The sequence below is a fragment of the Apaloderma vittatum genome, unplaced genomic scaffold, assembly GCF_000703405.1.
Source record: "Apaloderma vittatum isolate BGI_N311 unplaced genomic scaffold, ASM70340v1 scaffold4011, whole genome shotgun sequence".
Classification (NCBI taxonomy): domain Eukaryota; kingdom Metazoa; phylum Chordata; class Aves; order Trogoniformes; family Trogonidae; genus Apaloderma; species Apaloderma vittatum.
Window position 1 is genome coordinate 14,998 of NW_009700722.1, and position 15,566 is coordinate 30,563.

At 44.9% G+C, this 15,566-nt stretch overlaps 1 protein-coding gene across 1 annotated transcript in view; it reads right to left on the reverse strand.

Annotated features, from left to right (window-relative positions):
- Positions 1–3,914: 3,914 nt before the first annotated feature.
- LOC104280997 (protein sidekick-1-like) overlaps positions 3,915–15,566 on the reverse strand; it is a 282,102-nt gene continuing 270,450 nt past the window's right edge. Inside the window, 4 exon segments of the mRNA XM_009878837.1 lie at positions 3,915–4,440; positions 10,823–10,952; positions 11,172–11,292; positions 13,198–13,335. Of these exon segments, the coding sequence (XP_009877139.1) occupies positions 4,168–4,440; positions 10,823–10,952; positions 11,172–11,292; positions 13,198–13,335 (662 nt within the window). The 3' untranslated portion in view covers positions 3,915–4,167.

Genomic DNA, 15,566 nt, shown 5'->3' on the forward strand with positions numbered 1-15,566 from the left:
TGGATTAGTTTCTTTTTCTGTACGTTTTTTTTCTTCTCTTCAGTGATGCCAACTGCAGTGTGATTCCTTTAGCAAATGCTGATGAAACCCTTTGCTCTCTGTGCTCTCCTTTTTTGCTGCCCTCCCCACGGGTGACTCCCAAAGTGGGGAAAAAGAGACTTGTCACCGCTGAAAGTAAAAGAGTGCCCTCTTCTGTCCCTTCTGACCTGAGCAGCACCGGTCATGCACCAATACGGGAGCATTACAAGATGGGCATGGAAAATACTCTACCCAAGGGTGGGGGCTATGGTGGGGGACACACTATGTGTGATATGGACTCTCAGGGGATAAAACGTTCCACTTAGAGTGGGCTGGAAGAGTACAGCTCCTTTACTGGTGTGCACTTTCGCACAGCATTTATGATAGGGAAAACCTGAGGCTTGGAGCCACTGGGAGCACCGGGAGCATTGCTGAAAGTGGTGGCTGGTGACATCTCAGCCCTGGGAGGGGAATGAAGACTTAGGAACTTTTTTTTCCTGCAGGAGATTGGATATTTCCATGGCTCTTGCATGAAAAATGAGCTCCTATTAAACCATTCCCTGAAATATCTCCCTTGGTCATTCCATGATGCTTTTTTAGTTTTTAGTAACAGCCACCAAGAGACCTGAGAAACATGGGAAAGTAAATAAATACATGCAAATAAAATATCCTAAGAAGGCATTTTACATATAAGCCTTCATTTTTCAAAACTGTTCTAAACAGGAAGATGGAAACAAGTGGATTTGATGGGTGAAGTTATTGTAACATGACAAGTAATGTTTATAAGTCATATTTCAAGGCTGCGATTCCCAAAGATTACAGCTATGAAATAGAGCTTTCCTGCTAACTGATGGAGTGTTTCCTTCCAGATAGAAAAATTCACCTGATATCTGAGGTAAATAAAACCTACCCATTAATCACATTTTACAAGTACAGCATGTTAACAAGAAGGCACAGGCACCACATGTGTAGCTATGCAGGATCCTGGGCAGAAGAACACACTTCCTATGGTGATCTCAGGGGTGAGCAGGGCAGTGCACTTCCACACTCTGCAACTGCCCAAGTAAAATAAACCCCCATGGAAGAAAAAACAACTCCTAAACAGAACATAACTGAGAGTGACAATAGTGTGGATGGATCGATAGTGTGGTTGGATCAACAGGTCCTAAAGGAATTACACCTAGCGTGTCATTTTGGCGGCAGTCAGAAGAAAAGGGCCATACAGCCAACTCAGCAGGTCCTCAGCAAGCTCAGGCTTTTCAGTTGCAGCTGGTTCTGAGACAAAAAGGAATCATTTCTTCTCACTTTGAATAGATCATGCTGCCCCCCATGTTGTCCTTCCATGGATCACGGGCCACAAAGTCCATTCCCTTTATTCCTCATGGTTTCTCTGGTTTTTTTTGCTCAGTGTGGTATCAGATCAGCCTTAGGGAGTAACCGCATCTTGCACCGATTCCCATCTGGTGAAATTCGGGAGATACGGAGCTACTTGCACTATGCTTTCGTTTAGAGCAAACTCTTCGGTGTTCGATCTACTTCCTACTAATCTATATCCCTTAGTGGTCCTTGAAAGGCTCCTCCTGTAGCACTACCTCTCATATCTGTTGGATAAGCGCCATTAAAATCCCAACAGCAATTGCATTGCTATGTCACACGTATATAAAACAAGGTGTTTAAAAATATGTAATCTGATGCAGGGAAATAGCAAAGGAGAAAGAAAACAAATCAGGAAGTCACGTAGATAATGTTGTCTAAGAACAAAAAACTCAGACTGCAAACAAATTTTCATCAGTTCAGTAATTAAAGCAAAGTCCATATGGCTTAAGAGAACAGTCAAAGTGCACAGAAGGCAGTGGGGGCTTTGCTTGCTTTGCGTTCCTCTTCGCAGTGAGCTCCACGACATCCTCTTTGGAACCCCTTCTCCATCCCACACACGCCCTACCCAGGTGCAGAGGCGGGGATGGCTCACTGGGCTTTGGTTCAAGCCCATCTCTTTGTATATCCCTTGCCATCTAATGAGCTGTGGATCATTATCCCAAACTCACAAGCCCTTAAACACACCCACTGGAGTTTTTGGTTTTGAACTTCTTCTTTCTGGAGCCTTTGGAGAGGAACAGCAATCCAGTGCCAAAGCTATCCAGAATCTGTACGCACCAAGAGCAGCAGTGCTCAGAGGCAGTGCCAGAGAGTAAAAGCAGTTGTGAGACCATCTGCCCTGTTCGAGAGGCACTGAAAGGCGACAGCAGGGCTGAGCTGGCCCTTGCACCTCAACTGTTCAGGTGAGATGCCACCAGACTACTTCTAACCAGCCCTCACGGGCAGAAACAGGCAGCCACCGTAATCAGTGCCAGGTTGGTTTCAACAACCTGCCTTGAAACCACCACCCCCTAGAGCCACAACTGTCCCACATCCCTCCAGAGAGGACAGGGACAATTTGCAATAGTAACAGTGCCTGCACGTGCCCTGATGGGACGTTCGCAAGCAGCAGGATCCCAATTTTCCTGGCTGACCTACACCCACCGGAAGGAACTGCCAGACTCCAGAGTGGCAAGGACTTGCCTACCTCCAAATCCACCTTTCAAACTCTTGCGGTGAAAAGTCTGGGGATCCAGGACTGTCGCTAGGTCCAAGGGTTGGACTTGGATTATTTAAACCCCTGACAACTTCCTTGCGAGTAAACAACTTGCTGCTAAACATGACAGACTCAGGAAAGGACAGAAAAGAAGAAAACAGAAAGGGAGCTATACAAAAGGATGGAGAATAAACTAAAGATCCCCTCTCTTCTTTCCAAATGCTGTAGCTTCAAGTGCACAAAGCAGACAGTAAACGTGCACAAGGTAATTCATCACCCTAATGGTTGAAAAACCCTGTTCGCTTTATTTGGAGACACTTTGTTGCTTCTCCCAGAAACGAAGCTGAAGAATCAATAAAAGGCACCTGTGGACACCAAAACTCACCCAGTCTGTGTGACGTGTCTTTGTACTAAAAAAAATAAAATCAAACAAGCCCAGCTACCGTGTACTTTTTTTACAGACCAGTAAGCAGCACCGCAGAGTCTAGGTGAGAAAGGATGCTCAACTTCTATCGACAGGGCAGGATAGCTTTGATGATCAAAACCCTCATCAATTAGTAGACTCTCTAGCTTGTCACTGCAATCTTAATTGAAAGATTCCTCTGGCTTGCTGGGTTGTGTCCTCTGACTTTTAAAAAATGATCAATTCGAATAGCACATGCAGTCCACGAGGAAGGATTAGAGTCACACCAAAAATAAACTGACCTTGCATCTGAATTCTTCCCACTTGCTTCACCCACTGCTGCCTGTAGTGCTCTTTTGAGCCCTCTCCTCTTTCAAAGGCCCTGGAGCTGGAATATTTAAAGAATGCAGCAGGTTCCATTTGAACAAGAAAGAAAAGCAGGTCAGTAATTCAGTATAAATATATCAGTAGTGAACCTACAGCAGACACATCTGAGCATAAGTTGATCAGCCAGTGTCCTAATGTGGGGAGCAGCAATGAGGAGAGGAGAGAGGAGGTGACTGCTTTTGACATAAAAATTTGTCCCTTTTCTGTGTTTTCCTCCTTGACCTTGATGACAGGGAAAAATTAAAAACAAACAAAAAAAAGAGTAGAGAAAAAGGAAGAAAAAGGAGCCTGGGAGGTTTTATGTTTTCTCTTCAAATCACATCACGAAGTCACTCATTGCATCTAGGGAATTCACCTCCTTGTTTGGGAATGGGGGGACAGGAGGAAGGGAGAGAAAGAAAGAGGGAACAGAAGGGCATAGGAGCTGCTTCCTGAAGCAGTGTTACAAAAAAGCGGTTAAAAAACCCCTACTATTCACAAGTGGTTAAAATCATCACTTTTCAGAATGCCTTTTTTTTTTCCTTTTTTTTTTTAAAACAAAAGTTCAGCTAGTTCAGCTCTGTCTTTTTAGAGTTGATTGTCTTCAGAAAAACAAAACAAAACAAAACAAAAACCAACAAACCAACAAAAACCCAAACCCCAAACCCAACCTCATCTGTGTTCCCATCCTTTTCTACCCTGATAGAGAAGTTACCCACAGTTCACCGCGCTGGTCACGCACACACAGTCACTGCGATGGGTCCCCCCGAGTACTGCCGGCGGCGCAGCCGTATCCTCCAGCCCCGTCTCAGACGAAGGAGGAGAACCCTGTCACTGGAGTCCGGGAGCCGGGTGCAGGCTGTCCTGTTGGGGTGTACACCCCTCCTGAGCTCTGTGTTGTGATGACAGTCTGGAAATAGGGTTCTGTCTCGCCGGCAGTGCACTCCTCGTATCTGTAGGTCGCTGGGTGCTTCACCCCTTTCTGCTGCCGCTTCCACGAGTTGTAGTACGTGGGGTCGCTCATGTAATGGTTCACGAAGGAGTGCTTTGGCAACTCGTCTTCATAATCCGAGTCAGTGGCCTGGAGCATCGGAAAAAAAAGAAATAAAAAAAAAATCAGCCATTAGCATCTATGATTCAGCCTATTCCACTCTAAAAGAAATTAGAGACAAGTTTAATATCTCAAGCTTACAAGAGCTGTAATTTTAGGGTAGGATGGTGCGTCATCCGAGTGTAATATCTGCCGGACTGGAGAAAAGCACTGTACTTTGGTTTAGCCAGGCTTTGCTGCTAGAGGGAGAGCGTCCTGACCAATGCTAGTCATAAGAGATGCAGAGAAATCCCCTCTAACTCACTGCAGAATGATGCAGTGGGAGCGACAAGTTCCCATTTTGACAAAAGATACAGGGAAGTATAGAGACAAGACAGAGAAACCAACAGCTTTCAGTCAACCATCAACGAGGCTGCAATTACAACTGCAGCTGAGAGCATCTGCTCTTCTGCTGCAAGGGCAGAAGGAATGTCTTCCCTGCAGACCCCGCAAGTCAGCCAGACCTGCTATTTGTGGTGGTCAGACAGGCCACCTGCACACTACTGAGTTTGGCTTGTGAGTCCCATTGAGTACTGAAAATTAGTTATATCACTGAAAGGGAATTAAACAAAATCACACGTTTTTTTCAAGCAAACAACTCCACCTCCACGTTCCAGCTGATTACTGGTGGTACAAGGTGCACAACCAGCAGGGACAGAAGAAACAGAATGCAAAATCTGGGAAAGAAGAACTGCCAGGCAGGAGGGGTTGCTTTCTTGGGATGGCTCAGAGCGGATCTTACCCCTGAAACATTTATGCATGGTGGCTGGATAGCTTCAAAGCTCATATCAATACCGAGCGGGAGCTCTATTGAGATGTAAGCAGATAAGCTCTGTGCATCTGCCCCTCCTCTGAAGTGCTGCTGCTGTGATACAGCTGGAGGAATCACAGAGGGCTCATGCATCTCCTCCGAGCGCAGAGACCACGGCAAAGCATTGGCTGTGGTATCCAAGTGCACATTTTCCTTCTGTTCCCACTAGTAACAGCCACAGCCCATACAGCATACAAACATTTACCCAGTCACTTCCATATCTCATGTCTTCTCTCAAAATCTCCGGTTTGAGCATGAACAAACTTTTATTCACCTCCCTTCCCTGCTGATAATCTGCATAGCTGATTCTAAAGGCAATTAAATATCAAAGTAGTAGCTGCATAAGACACACAAGAGAGACGGGTAAGTGCAGCTCGTAACTGTTAGTTGCTGCAATTAGATTCAGGTTGGTATCGTTCTGGTCTATGACACTACACAGCACACACACATCCTTCTTGATCCTGCCTGCCACACAACTAGACGCTGCTCCTCTAAAGCTACTTTTTGATGGTCTCCGAAGAACAATCCTCAGATGCCTTGAGAAACATCGTTTGAAAAGGGCACTGCATCCATCATCCCACTTCTTTGCTTAGATAGCTGTTTCAATACTATTTTGTGCCCATTTTCCAGCATAGATGGTGATGGACAGAGCTGAGAAATGTTTCCCAAAGTTTTCCAAAAGTCTAGGCAAAGTAGCTCTTCACAGCTTTGCAAAATTTCCCTTCCGCTATCACCTGTGCTTTGGCTCTTTCAGAATTATGCACTGTTTGATTATTTTAAGAATGCAAAGGATCAGGTGCCTTGACACGTAATTAATATTACAACAAAACCCCACCAGCATTTAATAATCACTCCAGAAGGAATTCAGAAGGTCTGTCTCCTAGAAAAACACTCCTTTATGCCAGCTGCCAGCCTTGGGAAGCCAAAACCCAGCTCCCCCTGAAGACCTTCCTGAACAGGTGGTTTTTGTGATACGCCTGGAATATCCCCAGATGCGGCCGCTCCACAGCCAGCGGGTGCAGAGAGCAGCTCCAGAGCCTTGGCACTGCTGCAGGAGATTCCTTGCCAGCACTGCCCGGTCTCTGTTTGTAAGAGGCTCCAACAAAAGTGCCTCTGCTGACCGCAGATGTGGCAGCACGGCAGGGCACGGCAGCAACAGCTCAGGCGGGTTGGTCCTCAGTTGCAGACGCAACCAACCTCACCTGTAGATCTACAGATCCCCAAACCTTGGTTTTCTCTGTTTTTATCAAGAATCAAGGGGCTGACCTATATCTCCAAATACTCTGCTGCAGCTCCATAGTGGTTCCTAATTGGTCTTTCTGATGTCCCCACAGACATACAGAAACATAAAGACAACTAAAGGGCTAGAAGAAGAAGAAGAACTGCTGAGAAGTTGTACCCAGAAGACTGACACATGACTTGATGGGTATAATAATACTGAAGCGGCCACTTGATTTCTGTCCATCGCTAGCAGAAAAATACTCACTCACAAAACTAATATAGTTTCTGTACCTAAGCCAAGTTCTTTCGAGATTGCCAGAAGTCAACATAATAAAGAGGAGAAGTACTGGGAACACTTTTAGATGGGCTGCTGCCATTTGAAATAGAGCATCATTTGAACAGAAAGAGATAATTTAAAACAATACCACCTGCTGATAATCTGTCCACTAATTAGTCCCTTATACTAACTGAAAGAGAATGCTAATTTGGTGTAAACAAGGCCAGTGCCTTTCAGAAGCAACTTTCATGAAACATAGAGCTGCACTAACCCTGGCCTTTCACCATCATTAGCACTGATGCTGGAAAGGATAACCCACCTATCAGTGTCAATACAAGGTGTTTTCTTTGCATTTCCTTCAGAACAGGCAAGAACTGACTATTCTGCCCTTGTCTCTAAAGCATCTTCTACGGTTTGCTCCAAACAAGCTACTAATAACCACCCTCACCAACATGGATTTCTTTAAATTGCCATTCCACATCTCTCTCTACCCTGATGAAAATCAAAGAGTAGCAAGATAAACCTGTTTTGCATGACAATATGGACAGCTTATACTCAAAGATTACTTTTTAGTGGTTTTTAAATTATTGAGTAAATAGAAATGCTGCAGGGCTTTTTGCTTTGTTTTCAGTTTTCTCCCTTCCCTGCGACTGTGGCTTTGTTACCTTGGAAACCTCCATAGGCTGGGGCGTGATTGGGTGTGCGGTGACATTACAGATTGTCAACCAAAGGTGCATGGATGCCTATGAAACAACAAATATAGCAAATAGGAGTTTAAGTACTTTATTGATAGCATGAAATGCACAAGTGCTGCTCAGAGGCAAGTTAGCAACCAGATTTAGTAGCTCAGTCAATGGGAAATTTGAAAATAGTTCCAACTATCTATCTTTTTTCTTTTTTTTAAGTGACTGCATAAGAAAAAACCTTACGAGATTATTTCTCAAAATGTAGATGGCAGCAGTTTCTTTTGGTTGACGTTAAATGAATATGTTGTAAAACAGACAAGGAAACCTAGTAGGCAAACAAATTGCTCTGGACATGGGAACCCTTTGCTTATTTAACGTGTCACCTGCCGCTGTTTTTCACATGGTGCCCAACTTGTCAAAATCATTGCAGGACTTTATTGGAAACAAGTTAAAACATATTCCGTATTAAGTGCTAAGTGGAAATTTATAATATCTTTCCACAGAGCTGAGAAAGCAAAAGTCCAGTTAGACTGCAGAGAGCAGCTGGGAAGACCAGAGCATCACCAGAATTCAGCACTGGCTGATAACGTGTGCAATTTGTGAGAGTATTATCTCCTGATAATACTCCTGAGAGTATTATCTCCTTGTGTTTTGGGAGACCACAAGGACATGTGAGAACAAACAAACACAAACCCCCACACCCTCCCCTCCCCTCTTGTAAAACTGCTTTTCCATGGGTCGATGACACTGCAGATACATCATCAAATTTCTATACATGGTGAACACCAAATTCCTTCAGATTATCCGTCTGGAGCTTCGTCCACTTGACTCATTACCTAAAAGCCTATTATTATTAATCATTTAAAAATTACACCCTTAGCACTCTCTTGCTCCATACTTGCCAATTAAACTACTTTAACCTCATTAACAGGACTGGTGCTTGGCTTTCATGACATGGAGTTAAGTTAATCGCTTGATTTATGAATATTAAGAGTATTGCTTGGTCTGCTTGATTTTATCCTTGTTGCTCTTTTGCTCTCCTCATCAGGAAGGAGCTTGGAGGAAGGCTCCCAGGCAGCTGTGCTCTAAGTGCAGTCAGCCCTGCCCAACAGTTTCTTGCAGACTTCCCCACGTTCAGTAAACCCCAGGAGATTTGAAGCCAGTGAGCTTCCTTCTTTTCCATATAAAATCTTGACACCTCAGGCAACAGAGGTAAGACTAAGCAACAACAAGATGACACATGGGTTGAAAACAAAAGGACAGGTTTTGGCCCTGACTGCCCTTATATGCATCATATTAAGTGGAATTTGAGATCCACACAAAAATGCAATAGAGAAAAACTCACCAGGACCCCTTTTGCTGCAGACGGCCAAACTTACGTAGAGCTCTTATATAAAAAGATAAGTTTAACTCTTCACATAATAGGAGACATTTCTGCCTGCTATGAGAGATGGAAATTCTGAAATTCTTGGAAAATAGAGCTTGTCTGTTAAGATCTCCTTTGAGAATAGAAGCAAAAGGAAGAGAAAAGACAAACGGGAAGAGCTAATAGGTATAGGAGTACTTGACAAGAAAGTGGTCAAACATCTACGCCCACCTCTCACCTCCCATCTGCACCAGCCAAGGTAAAGAGCATTCTCAGGCTGATCAAAAGGCAGCATTCTCCTGCTGTTACCTCTACTGGGAGCGTATTAACATTCCATGCCTAAAAGCACTCCCCATCACAAAGAAAACCCCAAACCAAGCATCAAAGACATTAAATAGAAGGGCTGCATATCTAAGCCCCATGGAAAAAACAGGCGGCACATTATGTTCACATACTCGCATGCACACAGAGATTGACAAAAACACTAGAATCTCAATTGAGGCCTTCAGGCTCGACTGCAATACTCAGTAAATAAATAATATTAATAATAGCCTGAGAAAAAGAAACAAAAATCACTTTCTTCCATGTCGTACGAACAGCGCATAAAGAAGGCAGTAATGACACCCTGCAAGGAGACTTTTGCGCATTACCAGGAAATACCACACGGGGCACAGAAATTAATGTCAAAAGGTGCCTGTGCTCCATTCACGATCGTGCTCAGCAAACTGTTTTAATGACGGGCTTAATGCTGGGTTGGTACAGCGACATGACCAAAGCACTAGGGGTTTAATCTGGAGGGTAACGCTCGTGCCTCGCACAGAGAGCGGCTCGAGAGGAGAGCCGCCTGCATAGCGGGTCGGCCACGGGGCAGCACGGAGCAGCAGGCTGTCCGCGGTAATTAACGGGAGGTGAGAGCTAGGTAGCCAGGAAAAGCAGCTGTAGCTGCAGGTGCAGAAAAGCTCCAGATGAAAGCTGTCATCTTCTTTCACTCCTTGCTGCTCTTGATTTATTCTTGCTCGAAGGGTCAGGTTTGGAGTGCTTTGGCCCACTGCTCGCTTCGTGCGCTGTCAGTTCAGATTCGTCAGGATCTCAGCTGACAACACAGGGTTTGAGAGACAGATTTACCTTTCTGGATATCCCTTGAAGCCTGTCTATTCACCTCTGGCCACCGTTGGACTTTTTCAGACCACAAGCACTTTCATTCTTCTTAAGGGGGATATAAGACACGAGATGGAGCACTGCCAGACGGGTAACGTCAGCATACACCCACCTTCCGCGGAGAATAGAGTCTAAAGGCGATCCGAGCAGGAGGCTCCTCTCAACATAGACTAAGGCTGCAGGCTAGGGTGTCCAGGAACCTGAATGCTGGGCTCTCACAGCCATAGCCACGTGCTCCCTGCTGGGTTATTCACTCCTCACTTAGTCCCTCTGTACCACAGGCAGCAGTTATCACCACTCAAGACCACTCTTTCAAATCTTGGTGCTGCCTACAGCTGCGTAAAAACCTCAGGCTGCATCTCATGCTTCAGTCTGTCGAGCAATCCGAAGCGTGTCCCACCTTCAACCTCATCCAGATGGCAGCTGCAGCCTCCCAGTTATTTTGCAGGACATACAGGTTTTCCCAAAAGTGCTCCAGGTTTGCAGACCACCGGCAGAAAGGGGATGTGCAGCCCCTTCCAGAGAGGTCAGCACACACTGGCTGACTGATTGCACTTGTCTTTCTATGTAACACTGGAAAAATGTGAATATGTGAATATCTGCCAGGATCAGGTCTGGAAACTGCCCCTGCTGGGTCCTGCTTACGATTCTTTCGCTTTGACATTAATTTTAAGATGTGATGTTAATAGCCAGTGAATTGCATATTTTCAAGTCCCCAAGACAGTAAAACAGTGACAACACAGCGTAGTACTGCAGGTAAAGGAGTAGGAGTTCCAAGACTTGCCAGGATTCAGTGGAGAAATGAATGTATGCAGTGACGGGGCAACATCTGGCAAGGCAAAGGGAGACCCTACCTCTGACTCCGACACTTCTAAGGGCTTCTCGTTCAGGCCCAAGCCCTCGGTCAGCACAGCTCCATTGTACTTGTTGCAGATATCCTCATCGGAGTAGTGCAGCCCCCCTGGGCTTGGCCGAGGAGGAGACCTAGGAAACATAAAGGGTGAGTGTAGAGGCTGTTGTCATTTGTCTGAAATGACACAATGAAATCATGCTCAGAAGCCAGAATCACAGCCTGGGGCAGACACTTGGGCATTAGAGTCCCCAGATGCTCCAGACAACAGCCTCTCCCCATTGCCTATTTGACAGCTGCTCAAAGCTAGGTAAAAAGTCGTTTCCAAGAGTTTGGCATTCCCAGCTTCTTACCTGGTTCCATTCTTCTTTGAGAAAGTGCTCTTGATGTTCAGGTGCCTGCTGTTGAGCTCCAGAGCAGTGAAACCTCCGTTATCCAGGGTGACTGCCTCTTCCACGTTGGAGATGGTTTTACCTGGAGACAGGTAACGAATGATTCAGCTGAAACAAAGGCACTTTCCTCCGAAAATACAGAGATAACCTCTCCTTCCTTATGTTTTATGACATCTTAATTGTTTGAACATCTCTTTACTCATCTTACTTGCAAATGAGAACAAGCAGAGTGAAAAAGGGCTTTATCAGGAGTGTGAATGGGCAGAAGGAGGCAAAAGGGGAAAGGAGTCAAAAGGGGAAAGGAGTCATGGATGGATGCATTTCATTCAAAGGTATTTAAAAAAGCATAGATGAGCCGTGCTCCAAAAGTGCTTATTCTTGTCTTTTGACTATAGACAGAAACCAGGTGACTAATTCAGGTGGCAACTGAAGATTTCCTAAATCAGGTGCTTTGAATGCCATTCATGCTGACTGAAGCAAAGCTAGAGAAAGTAAAACCAGAAAGGGCAGAAAAAGAGGAAAAGGAGAGAAAAAAATGAAAGCAAGCAAGAAAAAAAGGGTAAGGGGATAGCAAATGGGAAAAAATGTCAGAGCTATAATGAGGATAAGATACAGATGTGAGAAATCACTGGACAATGTAAAGCAGGGAAAAGTCAGGGGACTAGAAGAAGCAGGAAAATACAGCCAAGTGTATTATTTCTTGTGATCAAATAGAGCAAGAGCTTGTTCTCTCCCCTGCTCCTTCTCCGTAATCCCCAAGGTGTGAGCTCAGCTCATGTCCTGGGCAGAAGGACTGGTTGCACGTTGCCACTTTGCAGCAGACGGGTACTTTATCCTTAGCTTCAGCACTACATTAAGACTCCGTGTGCACACTGATATCTGACAGTATAGGTCAGACCCCTCTTTTAATGTCTGGCCACCAAACACAGAATAAAACTAAGAAGAGGAGAGATTTCCTATGAGCTATGCATACAAATATGTAATAGTATTAACTTGGTAAAATGCCACGGTATTCATACATCTTGTATCTCATGGGACTGAAATCTGATTTTCTAACACTTGTTAGAAGTGAATTATAAAGAAAGAAAAGATCTCCTCTTTGGGACTAAATTACTAAATACTGTCTGGAAGACCCCTTCATTACATTAATCCCTAAGAACCTCGTCCTACTCATTAAGATGCCTTTTTGGACCTCCTGGAATCAGAGCAATCCCTTGCTGGAGGTGGAGGAGCCTATCAGAGAAATGCACATGTGGACAATCCTTCTAGGACTTAATCATGTAAGGAGAACAAAAGGTAAAAATGATATTCAGAGCTCAAGAATGTTTTGAAACATTCCTGGTTATAGAGCAGGTAGCTCCTGTTTCTCTTCAGAAAGAAAACTGGTAAAAAACATGCCTAAAGGAAAATTCAAAGCTTCATGCTCATTATGCACTGACATCTAACAGGTCCATATATGTAAAACATCTCTTAGTTGCTTGGCCCCCAGCCCAGCAGCTACAGCTTTGTTTAGGGAATGAATGTGAGACGCAGGACACTATTTAGTGCAAACAAGTTGGGATACAGTCCTCACACACACAGACCTGGAATATCTGCGCTGGGTAAAGCCCTGGAAAAGCAGAATCTTTCTCTTTCCCCCCATCTACCAGGAAATGATGATGAAGCTAATTGTAGTCCTAGCTCGTTCCTTTTTGGCCTCTTTTTCCAAACATTTGACCCAGACTCCCTGGCTTTTGCTACACTCCCTGGGACTTGCAGATGCTGTCCTACCCATGGCTGGTTAGCATCCAAAACCCGATACGACCAGGCACTCTGCCCAGTATGGCTACGGGAAAAAGCCATTTATACCAAACCAGAGAGCGAAAAGATTCAAGCCTTCTGCCAAACAAAATACTTAGACTCCACGCTGATGAAATCAGTCAGGAAAGACATTTCTAATTCCCACAGCTCTTGAGAATGTGACTATAGAAGTGAGCCGATGTCTTACCTGTGCTGCAGTTCTTGTACTTCTTGCTCTGGCCATGCAGGACCAATGCAAACACCACCAGGAGGATGAGGATCAGACTTGAGAGAGCCATCACCAGCAGAAACCACCACTCCTCATAGAAAGGGGCTTCTGTTTGTGCTGAAAAAGCAAAAAAAACCCCAAACACTCCACCCACAATTCCTCTTTATGTCCCTTCAAAATCTTCTCTTCTTCCCCAAAGTGAACGATGCATTTATAATCCAGAGAGGTGTTTAAAGGAGGTAAAACAGCCTACTTTGCAGCCAGAATTTCAAGGGACTTGCTGACACTTCTAAGGTAGCAAAGAGAACAGGAGCATATCACAGCTCCAACATCTCTGCAAACGTCTTTCTCACACCCAGAGCAGCACTCCAGCACTCCTTCACTAAGAAGTTATCACCAAGAGAAGAGAGCGAGGTTTCTTCCCACAGCTCCACACACCTACATTTCCTGACTACTGCAGTGTGCTTAGCACTCCCTGGGTCACAGGAACCACCATTTTATCTGTCATGATCCACGACTATTCCACTTCTAAGGAGGCTTGCCTCACCAAAATGCTGCTTAGCGACTCTCTGAAAAATACAGCTAGTGCCAGGGAACAAAGTACACTTGGCTCAGTGTTTTTCGGTACCTTCATTAACTCCAACTTCCAACATTCGCTACTACTCTGTATCATTTCCCCATCAGCTTTGCCAAGCCTGATGAACAGCACATGCCTATCAGTTCAGTTGCCTGGATTTTGGAGGATCTCAAGCTATTTCACCCCATTTGACCTCAACTGGAGATGCAAAATGATACTAACCACCCCCTTCTAGAGTTATCTTGCCAGTAATAAGTATTGTTATTTTCTTGTGGTGATATTCTCTTTGTCAGCATCCCTCAGCATTGTGAAAAAAATGCTGCACCTGGAGCACAAGCCAGCGGTTGCATGTAATTTCCCTTTCGTCCATAAGGTAGAAGAACACCTGGCAGGAATGGGTGATGCTAGGAAACCAACTCCTCACTGACACTGAACCCAGGAACTCCCTTTCCCCAACTACCCTGAGCCCTAGATCCAAACACAGATCTGTTGTAAGCCTGGGGAAAGGAGAGTAAATTTATTCCAGATCGCTGGGTGTTCTGTAGCAGCGAAAAGTAGCCACAGCTGTACTTTGCTAGGAGGCCAGTCCGGGCCAATAAAGTCCTAAAGGCAAACTGCACGGGTCATGCTGGGCTGAGCAGATTCAGTGCGATTGTCACCTCCCCGTGCTAGCTGAAGCGGCCAGCCTCAAATGCTTTATACTTTTATGACTGCGAATCTCAATGGAAACCTCTTCCTTTCATGCAGCAATTTGAGACAAACACTGAAGCATCAAAAGGAGGTGAATTAAGCAGTTCTGTTCGAGTGGAGAACTTATAAACAAGCAGTTTATTTATAAAAAGCATCACAAGGAAATGTATGTCCAGCTTCAGAGGAATAGTGTCTTCCAGGAAAGGAAAGATTGACATGATTACTGAACCTTTACACTGAGTTATGGCCTCTGTGATACCACAGACAGGGAAAACACTGACTCTTGGTGTTTGAAGTGGGTTGTCTATGCCCTTGTCCTGAAGGAGAAAAGCAAGGGTAGCACTCACGCTGAAATCCATAGACAGCTCTCACAGGCTAAGTGGTTAATTGTGTAAGGACAAACGCAGCCGTGATGGCGATAGCAGCATTTACTACTCTTGCCTGCTGGGTAACTGTTGAATGGTGTTTATGCTTTTCACTGGAGAAGCAAAGAGATAAAAGCCACTCCAGATACTGGAGCACTGCCAGGTTCTCAGGACTCTCCGGAATTTTGAATCACAAAGCTGCTTTATCAGGTTCTTTTATTCCTCTTGTCTGTCTTTGCTGACACAGCAAGGATGAAACCTGTTGCTCAGAAGCAACCTGGAGTACAGCTGCAAGGGTCAGAGAAGACCTCAGCAAAGCTTTCACCGGGGCAAGCTCTCCCACTTCACAACAGGCCATTGAACTCAAGCTGCTCAGACACAGCAAGCAGAGTGAAATTTGTTTTTCGAGGGACTGAAGTTCCTTCAGAAAAAAAGCAGAGTGCCACACTGCTTAGAGGGATTGGCCAGAACATTTAGGCCAGAACTCTTTACTGGGAATAAGCATAAGAGAGTGGGGAGGGTGGGAAGAGCCCAAGAGCATCACCAGTGAGCTGTTCTGAGAAAGAAGGACTGGAGGTGTCACACTGTACTGGAACTGCCTGTGCAGAGGATAATGGGGATTATTTTGAGAAACTAACACTTCCATGTTTTTGAGAGCTAAACACAAAGCAACACAGAAAATGTTTATTGGAGAACTCTGGTAAAAAAGGAGGAGG